We start from the raw sequence: 10,982 nt of genomic DNA on the forward strand, positions 1-10,982 counted from the left end.
AAAGGAGTCCGAAGAAAACCGAATTTCCTTTGAGTTCTAGTGGCAGTTCACCTGGGAATGGTCCATAATTCTTATTTGAATGCTTGTTTAACCATTTGCCTCCTCCCAAAGCAAAGTCCCTAAAGGATTCAACCTGAGTCGCGTATAATTCTTGAGTTTTCCTTTTTAAAAAACATTTTTGTAAAAGAACATGCCCATCGAAACAATCACGATAGTTAAGGCCAAATCACAGACGGCATTTAAAAGTCATTTGGCAAACGCCCCTCACCGAAATTGCGCTATAAACGATGTTGCTTAAGGATCATAAAGCAGGCCGATTTTCCTGGAACACATAGAAGGTGGAAAACTGTCCGTTCGCGTTTCCATTTCGTGTTTTTCTTGTCCCATTACCTTCTAGCGCTTTTATTGTTATTGTTTTACAATGTTTGTGTATGCCGAGGGGCGTAATTAAACAGCTTTCTCAGCCTTTTTTATGACTGGAAATTTCACAAGTCGAGAGGGCGAAAGAGATCCCTATCTAGGGACTGTAAAACTTTATTACTCCCCTTTTCTGTATCTAAATGTATTAATAGTTTGAATGGTGTTAAAGTAACTAACAATTTATAACTAACTAACTAATCGGTTTGGAAAATCTATTCTTAACAATACAATACATTTATTCCTATAGTTTTTAATGACTATGAATATTTATACAATATGAATAGAGAATCAAAAATCATTTCTTGAGGCATAAGGTCGCGTGAAAAATATTTACATTTAGCAATTAGGGGAAGTGGGCGTTGATTTGGTCCTGTGGGCGTGCCCACACCATTCACAGCTGCCAGCGGAGCTGAACCCAAAACATGTGATTACGCAACGAACTCGACACCTAGAACTCAGAGCCAGACTCCGACTCAAAAGGTGTGTAATTACATGGCCAGGACACAATGGCAAAGCCAATCGCCAAAGCTGGGAACATACTTTCTGGCCACACTGTGACACATTCAGATGGTAATTGTTTTGCCCAAAAAAGGGGGTGACCCGGTTTGTGGGGGTACGATGAAGGGGGTTTTTGGAAGGGAACCCCTTTTGTTGTGACCGCCAGGGGTTGGACACCATATCATTAACGCCACACCGAAAAGAAAACAATTTTTCCAGCGGGATTCGGTGTGAGAACTTCTGCACAGATCGAATTGGAACGCAGAATCGGTTATAAAGCCCCGATCGCAGCGGGAACTAAATTGCTCTATTCAAACTCAATTAAAGTCAAGCTGCGGCCCCGAAAGAGAGCTCCGATTGTGAGTGATCCCTGCTCTTTAACACTTTCAGATGGAACGCGAACCCTGCTCCTTGATCCATTGTTCGCGATCTGGAACAAAGACGGTTGCTAAACGCTTCCGGTGCTGAGAAAAAAGCGGGGTCCCAAAGGATCCGACCTGATGCGATCCCAAACCGATCCGACGATCCGACGATCCCACGCATTATCCGGCAACGCACCCATTGATGTCAATCTCTGATATACCTCTCCATGAGGACAACAATGCAAGGTGTCAGTTCTTTGTATCTCGTATCTGTATCTTTTCTTTTCAGCATTCAACCTTCATCTTTTCCTTTTCTTCTTTGTATGGCTGCTGCAATTGCAATTACGTAATCGTTATCATGATGTGCAAATCGATAAACGGATGTTAGTTGTCTCCTGCCCCTTGGAATATCTCTCTCCCCTCATTCGGTCTCCATCTTTATTGGCCCAGACGAGCCCCATAAAAGTCGTTGGCTTAATTCAAATGGCCGCCACTTGCCGCGAATCTTTTCTGTTTGCCAACTCATAAAGCGGAACTTTTATGGGCTCAAATAGATAGAAACGGGGTGGTTCGGATGTGCTTAGATGTGAATAAGGCCATAAAGGAGTGGTAAACAAAACGATAAGGGGACATTTTAAGAAATCGCTATCGAAAGGAATTTTTAAGATGGGGTAAAGCTATATAAGTCGTACCTATTGCATATTATTTGATATCACTAATCTTATACAAGAAATCTTATTTTTTATGGGTTCAAACAATAACAATATAAAGTTTCTGATGTAGTTATTTTATATTTATTTTTGAAAACATCGTTCTACAAATATTTTCTTGGATTGTAATACCTTTAAGTATTTTTTGAAAATATTATTTAGTTCTTAAACATATTTCTAATACACCAAAGTAAACAAAGCTTCCAAACTCACCTTCAATTTATTGATTCGATCCTTGTCTCCCGCCTCACATCTTCTCAGCCGTTTCAATAATACGCCTCGATTTGATTGAAAACCACTTGAAAACCGAAGGGAAGCGAAAAAAACAAATTCTAACAACAAAAAAACCGCAAAGTTTTAATTGAATTTCCTGAACAAAATAATGTTTTGCCACTTGAGTCTCGCGGGAGGACGCTAAGCAAACAATCAACAACAACAGCCACAAAAACGATGACGGCGACGCCGCCAAGTCTGAATGACTGACTGACTGATTGACGGGGAGATTGAATGGTCCTGGCGAAGGATGGATGGGGATGTGCCTTGGTCTAGATATGCATACACACTTGGAGCGCAAATTCAATTCGCCAAATCAAATCACTTGAGTGAAAATGTTGCATTCAGCCAAAGAAAATAAATAGGAAAGCACACAAATAAACAAGTGGAAAATGGTAAAAAGGGGCGGTGGTGCCAAAAGGTGTCTTTGAATTGCTTAAAGGCCGCTTTGATCTCCGACAGCATTAAACGCGCTCAATCAAACCCTTTGACTTTAACGAAACCATTTGCCAAATGACTGAAATTAATTAAGCGAAGAAGCCACAGGAAAATAAATCAAAGCGAAGCACTGGCGAATGCCAAAGGATAATTGAAATGGAGCCTTAAAAGCGAATGATTGCAGCTTTAATTAAATCCAAATTGTTTAATGCTGACTGGATCTTAATGTATGAAAAAATATATCATTTATTTTATATACATTTACAATGTTTATGTTAAAGATTTGTATCAAAAATAATAATAATACAAATTCTAAGAGACGTGAGCTGATAAAATCTTATCTCACTTCTAGAACTTAATTCACATAAGAAAAAGACGTAGGAAATAACATTTTTAAAGTGTTCCAAAGCTCAGAAATTTTTAAATATGAAACATACCAATAATATTTTTCATTAGATTTTATACTACAAATGTAAATTTTTAAATTGATTACATCACTAAACCTTCTGCCTTTGGTCTTTAATTAGTAATGTATTATTTGGTCTTAAAAATGGGAGACTCTAATGAAGTAATGAATCGGTTCAAAAGCCGAGTAGGCGTAAAACATCAATGCAGAAGATTGCAGGCTGTCAAAACGATTCGAGTTGTTATGTCCTGTGGGGTTGGAAAACTGCTTCTGACAGCCGCCCGTCAGGTGGAGTGGAGTGGACCTCATTTGGCAGCGGTTTTCTCAGGGACACGCCCATCCGCCCATTAAATCGTTGGTGTTTTGCCCTCGGGCCATAAAACCGCAAAATTTGGACACAAATTTTGGTGTTTTTCGGCAGCTAATCGATGGAAGGCTGTACATGGGATTGAGGAATCCGTTCCAACTGTGCTTGTTGGTCGTAAACACACACCGTGGGATTCGGCACGTCGGTCCGGAAGGAAACTCACCTCTTCGCCACTCGATTCCAGAATCCTCTGCACACCACTCCGTCCGCCTGTTCCGAATCTCGGAACCCACTTCAAACGAAAGTCGCATCGAGTGGGCACTTTGACGGCGACGATTTGCCCGGAGAGGAGCGACAACAAAAATTAGGCCCACACTGGGAAAAAGATGTGGTGAAAACGGCTTAAATGTCTGTAATACCCAAATTTCAGTACAAAAACAAGCAGAATCGAAGGCTATGAATATAATGAGTTCTAAACTCTCTAGATGTTTAAGATCTCTTTGAAACATCCTTATAAATATGCGAAACTCTTCAGGATTATGGCCAAAAGAATGATATAAATATAATGGATCCTAAACTCTCTAGATGTTTAAGATATTTCATAAACATCCATATAAATATGCGAAAGTCGTCAGGATTATGGTCAAAAGACCACTTCATTTTTCATAGCATACTTTTGAAATACTTTTTGGAGGTTTGAAAACGTAAGACAATTTTATAGCATACTTTTCGACGCTTTTTGGCATTTTTCAACCTATTCTCTACCATGAGCATATGAGCTACATATTTTTCTCCGCAGTGTATCAAAGCACTTCAAAGTCAACCCCACTCCCCTCGAAGTCAACCCCTAAATTCGCCAGGAGAAAAATGTGCAAAAAGAATAGAAATGAAATGAAATATGAAAACGAGGCATAAAGAAATTTGACTCAAGGATCGCGGCGGTTCCTTAAGTGGCTCGTTTCGATTACAAACGAGTGAAAAAGACCTCAAGACGCGATCCCAGGCCAAGTCGTAGGCTAACCCCACCGGACGGGCACTCGAACTTCGTTTAAGAAATTAACATCGTTTAGTCCAAGTGGCTGGATGACGGAATCGGCGAGGAAGGGTTAAGAACAATGAGGGCGGAGGAGGTGGTGGGGGAGATGTGTTAAGGTTTCTCGGTTAATCTGTTATGACATCTAGGACCTGGTAACGTAATGAACTCTAATCGAGCAAGGATTATGAGTGGCCATCGAAGACCTACGCTCTGACAGCTCCGACAATTGGATTTGCATTGCATTTTCCCACATTCAACCAGGGCTGAATAAGTCGATGCGGGCTTACACATGTTTTTCACAGCAATTATCCTTTTAGCAAACACCGCAAGTTGCTCGGAACACAAAAAAAAGAAGGTGAATTGATTGTTTTTCCTGGGATGATATTGCGAAATATTATTTGTACAATGCAGATGACAATAACTGACCCCGGAAATAGTGTCCTATACAAAACGATAAACAACGCGATTGTTTTCCTCGAGTTCCCTTGAAACGGGGAAAAACAATGGGTGCACAAAACGGATACAAAAGTTGCAGGAATTGTGCAACATCCATGACAGTAGAGGAACCGGTCTTGAATCAGGTGAAGCCGAAACGGAAGTCGTCAGCACATGTGGGCGTCCCCTTTATCGCTATAGAGATTTTCTCCAGAGCATCCTTAGAAGAATGGCTCGTTTTGTTGTCCTAATGGTCTGAGCTTGGGATGAGCCGAGTGGCAAAAATTTCGGAGACAATTTGGCCATTTCTTGTCGCATAATCACGCCCGGACCTGGAAATGCAACCCGGATATGATGGGAAATGTAAAATTATAATACCATTTGAGTTCATTGTTTTTTTATATTTACAAGTAAATGGGTCTTGTTAAAATATAATAAGATCACATCCTTGAACAAGTTTCTATAATTTGCTGGTATATTTAAAAATGTATATACCTCTCTCTTAATCTATGTGGAAGCCACATTAATAAAATTAAGGGCAGCCTATAGATTTTAAATGATGATCTGAGGAATAGTGCCAGAATGATTTAGAACACCCCCGTTTACCCCCTATATAGCTTGGTAACCAAAATGTGTTCATAATCCCTAGCAGGTCCTGCCATCCCCCAAAGAATCCCCTTCCATCAACATCAAACGATAAATGCGCCATAATTTTTTATTTTTCCAACCCAAAATGAAACGCACCAGAAATGCAAAGGAAAGGAAGGGAAATTCGTGAGCATGCCAAAAATGCTCTTAACTGGAATGACATGTGAAAAGCGCCGAAATCTGTGAGGCAATCAAATGGACACGTACGCCAAGAACCAGAGGAAATCAAAGGAAAAATCCAGTGGGTGGAAAATGGAAATGCAAAATGAACAAAGTACCGAACTAAAAACGTGAGAAAATCCAGCCAAAACGATTCCTGTTCCATCTGCCGATACCAGGTGCAAGGCAAACTGAATGATATAACACTAAGTAGGGGAATAAAGCACATATAACTTGCAAAAATGATACATGCATATAGGCCGTATCAATAATTGAACAATTCAATCAACTGAACAATGGTGGGAATGTAACCTCATTTGGCTTTTATGTTCGTTTCATTTTTGTCATTATCATTGAATCCATTCTGGACATTGTTAAGTCTCACATTTGCGCGATTGTTCCTGAATTTAATTAAAAAAAGAATGAATGAAAAAAATTATATTTGCGGAATACAAAAAAAAAAATAAAAAACAGAAACCAGCTCCCCAAATGACAATTGAATGAAAACAACAACAATCAACAATCGAAAGCAACAACAATGCAGGAGTACACAATGAAACGCGAGTCTTTCTCTTTCTCTACAGAAAATCGGAGAATTCAGAATGGGTTAAGCGGTGAGGGTGATTTCTGGCGACAGGATAATGGTTAATATTGTATTCGAATAATAGTAATCACGGCACAACTTGACTCATCTTTCACCTGTCACTAAGCGATGAAATTAAAAATGTACTCATCAAAATTTGTAGTGGTGACATCTGTCGCTCATCAAATAGAGTTTTATGAGGTTTTGGGTTTACGAACTAGAGATATAAAAGAAACATTGCATGAAATTATACGAAAAACTATTTAATATGCAAAAGTAACATAGTTTTAACAAATACTCCCGTTACATTTAGAATCACTAGATGGTTCCTTTTTTTGTACGATTTTTCGGTTAGAAAGAAAGTATCAAGTCGAATAAAAGTAGAACAAGTTGGAAAGGTTGATTTATCACATTTATTCTGATTCTTTCTATATTATTAAAATACTGGGCTTAGTTATAAGGAATAAAAAATTCTTCAGATATTAAATCATAAATTTAGCATTAATTTAAGCCGCATATGAGTGGTGTGATTTGTAAAAAGCAAGATCCCGTATATTTTCCATTCTTTATCTCACTCTCTGTGCTATTATCACTCACTTAGTGTCCTCGTCTGCTAAGTGAAATGCTGAATACTTAGAAAGAAAAATGTGGCCCGGACAAAACTTTTTCCATTACACAACGTACAACAGTTTTTTCCTTTCATTATTATTTGAGGTTCGTTGTTGTTGCAGTTGTCCTTTCTTCCTTTTTTGGGGGAAAGCAGACACAAAGGAAACGTTGAGGACGCTGAAAGCTTTTTATGCTCTTACGCTATGGGCCAGGTATAAGAGCTTTGTAAATGCAATTGGAAATTGCACTAAGCTTTGGTGCGTCGGTGTGTGGGTGCGTGCATGTATGGGAGAAAGGAAAAAGAAATGGAGGGTGATATACAAGGGGAGAAAGAGAGGGCCAGTGTAGGGCTATCTTTTGGTTTTGAGGTTATGAATTTTCGGATCCAGAGATCTCTCAGAGTTAGATTATCACAGCCAAGATTGAACATTTCTAGCTAAGTGGTTACAAAATATTAAGCAAGTAACTAAAAACAACGCTAAAATATCATAAATAGGATTTCAAATGATCTGATTAAAATGTTGTTCGCTTTTTAGAACTACTCGGACCAGTGCGGTTTCTATGTTTCCAATGAAATTAGAAAATCATTCAGAGAAAGTTCATTTGATAACCCTGCGCCCAAGAAAGATTGAATAAGGGAAAACATAAAATCAGTGAATTGATATACACATAATAATCTGATGATTGCCAATTACGAGTAGGAACTCTGACTACATTTCATTACTAAAATGCATTAAAAAGCACCCAAAAACATTTGATTGCCAAATCGAAAAGGTTTCCTTACAGCAGTGCAACTTTTCCTGCTGCTTATTTAGTACGCCAGAAATAAAAGATGGCTAAAATATCTTTGTAGCCAGGCACATAGGACCGTTCTACATGCATCTGGGCGAAGACTTCGCCCACCTCCCCTCGCTCCTTTGTGGGCTCCTTTATTCGGGCTCACTTTTCTATGGCCAAATAAGTAAATAATTGCAGTAATATCCTTTCTGGAGCGGCCAGGAAGAAGTGGCAAAAAGGAAACGGAAAAGAATGGAGAAGAATGGCGAGCGAAATGAAAGAATGCGAGAATGAAGAATGGAGAGCGGGGCGAGAGAATGGAAAGCGTGTTTCCATGTCCTTTTCACAAACTAAAAAGTCCTTTCACACACACACATAGTGCAGAGGCATAGAGTACACATAGAGGACGGTATATAGCTGAACACAGACACCCACAATGGACAAAAATTCACACCAAAGGCCCATTGTGATTGGCCCAACACACACACCAACACACGCACACTTGCAAGTGTGGAGAGAGAGTTTTACTCTCTCCCTCGCAGGCTGTGCCTCTTCCTCTCTCATTCTGGCTGCAAGGGAGATGCGGAAGTGCAACGTCGCCGTGCAAAACAATAACGGAAATTGTGTGCCCACTGTGCGAAAATCAATGTGCTCCCGTACTCTCTCTCTCTCTCTCTCTTTGGATCCCCTGCCCCCCCAAGAAATGGGGTCGCTAAATCGAATAACACGAAGCCGAGCCGAACGAGCTGCCTGGCTTTTGGCTCTATTGAGCTCCTCTATTGAACACACCCCTCAATGGGCGAACAACTATAACCGATATAAAGGAGCCAATGGAACAAAGCCAATGGAACAATGGGCCACAAAACGAAAGAGAGAAGGCGCTATGTGTGAGTGAGAGCGCGACGGCGGCGCAGCTCTCTCCCAGGTAGGCAATGCAGTCTCCGTCCTGCTCGCACTTCCGCTGGCTTACCTGGGCAATGGTGCGAGGGTTGCTCGTTCACTACGCTCTTCCGAAGAGAAACGGGATTTGGCTGCAGTCGTGTCGGCCTCACTGGAACGCCACACAAATCAGTCACAAAAAAGCAGTCGAGCCGAGCAGAAGCAAAGCAAGAGCAAGAGCAAAAAGCAGAAGCATAAGCAAAAGCAAGACTGTCATTGACATAGAGACAAAAACCAGAGATAACTAAATCAAATCTCAGTTTAACCACAGACATTGTGTTCTAGAAAGTGAAGTGTTGATCTTGAAAGACCATAAAAACATTGAAACGAAAGTGAACCAGTTATTTGGAATGGCCACCTTATCGACACATCCCAATTACGGTTTCCATTTGGGCCAGGCCCAGGGATTGGAGGACTACGCCCCGCAGGGTCAGCTCCAGCTGAGTCCCGGCATGGACATGGATATCAAGAGGGTGCTGCACTACTCCCAAAGTTTGGCGGCCATGGGTGGTTCGCCCAATGGACCCGCCGGCCAGGGAGTGAATGGCTCCTCGGGCATGGGTCACCACATGTCCAGTCACATGACCCCACACCACATGCACCAGGCCGTGTCCGCCCAACAGACCCTGTCGCCCAACAGTTCCATCGGTTCCGCCGGCAGTCTGGGCAGCCAGAGCAGCTTGGGCAGCAATGGCAGTGGGTTGAACTCCGGTTCGGGTCACCAGTCCGCCGGCATGCACAGTCTGGCCACTTCGCCGGGTCAGGAAGGTCACATCAAGCGCCCGATGAACGCCTTTATGGTCTGGTCTCGCCTGCAGCGTCGCCAGATCGCCAAGGATAACCCCAAGATGCACAACTCGGAGATCTCTAAGCGTCTGGGTGCCGAATGGAAGTTGCTGGCTGAGTCCGAGAAGAGGCCCTTCATCGATGAGGCCAAGCGCCTGAGGGCCCTGCACATGAAGGAGCACCCCGACTACAAGTACCGCCCACGTCGGAAGCCCAAGAATCCGCTGACCGCCGGACCCCAGGGTGGACTACAGATGCAGGCCGGCGGCATGGGTCAACAGAAGTTGGGAGCTGGACCGGGAGCCGGTGCTGGAGGCTACAATCCTTTCCACCAACTGCCGCCGTACTTTGCACCCTCACACCATCTGGATCAGGGCTATCCGGTGCCGTACTTTGGGGGATTTGACCCGCTGGCCCTGTCGAAACTCCATCAATCCCAGGCAGCGGCAGCGGCGGCGGTTAATAACCAAGGTCAGCAGCAAGGACAAGCCCCGCCCCAATTGCCGCCCTCATCGCTAAGCAGCTTCTACTCGGGCATCTACTCCGGCATCTCAGCACCCTCTCTGTATGCCGCCCACTCCGCCAATGCCGCCGGACTCTACACATCCTCGTCCACCTCCTCGCCAGGATCCTCGCCCGGCACCATCACGCCCAATGGCATGGATGGCTCCATGGACAGCGCCCTAAGGCGACCGGTTCCGGTGCTCTATTAGGGCCTCGATTTAGGGTAGAGTACAGAGTAGAGTACAATTGTTGAAGCATTCCCAAAGTGATCCACTGGTTTTAAATCTTCAAAAGCTCTAAGTAAGCCAATCCTCCTCCAAACCACTCCGCTTAATTCTAGTACAATCTTCGCGCACTTCAGATCTTAGCCATAAGTAAAAAAGTACACAAACACACACAAAACATTCCTAGCCAATACACAAACTATAAACTATAATTTATTTAGCGCACTCACTACAAACCACAAACAAGAAAATGGAAAAAACAAAAAACCTAATTGTAAATTAATTTTATTTAGTTTTAAGCATTGAGAGAGCGCCTCCTCCTTGTTGTTTTTTTCGCATCAGCACCAATCTTAAATGTATCTTCTAGTTTTTAATGTGTAACCCTCTCAAATTGTAAATATCCCAGCCAATTTCGTTATAGTGTCAGTGTAGCCCCAAATGCGAGGAAAAGAACGTACATCAATGTATTATTGTATTATTAATTGTATTAAAAGTAAACGTTATCATCTAAGCAAAAAATGGTTTATGAAAGCCAACGCAAAACAAAGACATTTAAAAATGAATAAAAACAAAACTAATTTGAGAAAACCAAATTTGAAAACCTGCTTATTTCATTCGAAATATTTTTCAGCTTGAAATAATGGGAACTGGTATTTGATTTGGTCGTTTGATGCTAAATCTAATCCACCATATCGTTTTGATATTTGGGAAAATAAAATATAACAGTACCTATAAAAGATTGCTTTATAAAATAGAGCTCCATACTTTATAAAGCAACCTTTATAGTTCTATGTTTAAGAACTTTAGAATCCCTAAAAACGTATGAAAATAAAGATTAGGTTTCCAATTTATTAGTAGTTCTTAAATA

The 10,982-nt window shown here is 41.6% G+C and overlaps 1 protein-coding gene across 1 annotated transcript; it reads left to right on the plus strand.

Moving 5' to 3' along the window:
• The first annotated feature begins 8,721 nt into the window (after positions 1-8,721).
• Positions 8,722-10,707, plus strand: D (Dichaete). The gene has a single exon (XM_017077944.4). The coding sequence runs from the start codon at positions 8,951-8,953 to the stop codon at positions 10,097-10,099; it is 1,149 nt and encodes a 382-aa protein (XP_016933433.1). The 5' UTR covers positions 8,722-8,950; the 3' UTR covers positions 10,100-10,707.
• Positions 10,708-10,982: the final 275 nt, after the last annotated feature.

Source organism: Drosophila suzukii, chromosome 3 (genome assembly GCF_043229965.1).
Source record: "Drosophila suzukii chromosome 3, CBGP_Dsuzu_IsoJpt1.0, whole genome shotgun sequence".
In the NCBI taxonomy this organism is placed as follows: domain Eukaryota; kingdom Metazoa; phylum Arthropoda; class Insecta; order Diptera; family Drosophilidae; genus Drosophila; species Drosophila suzukii.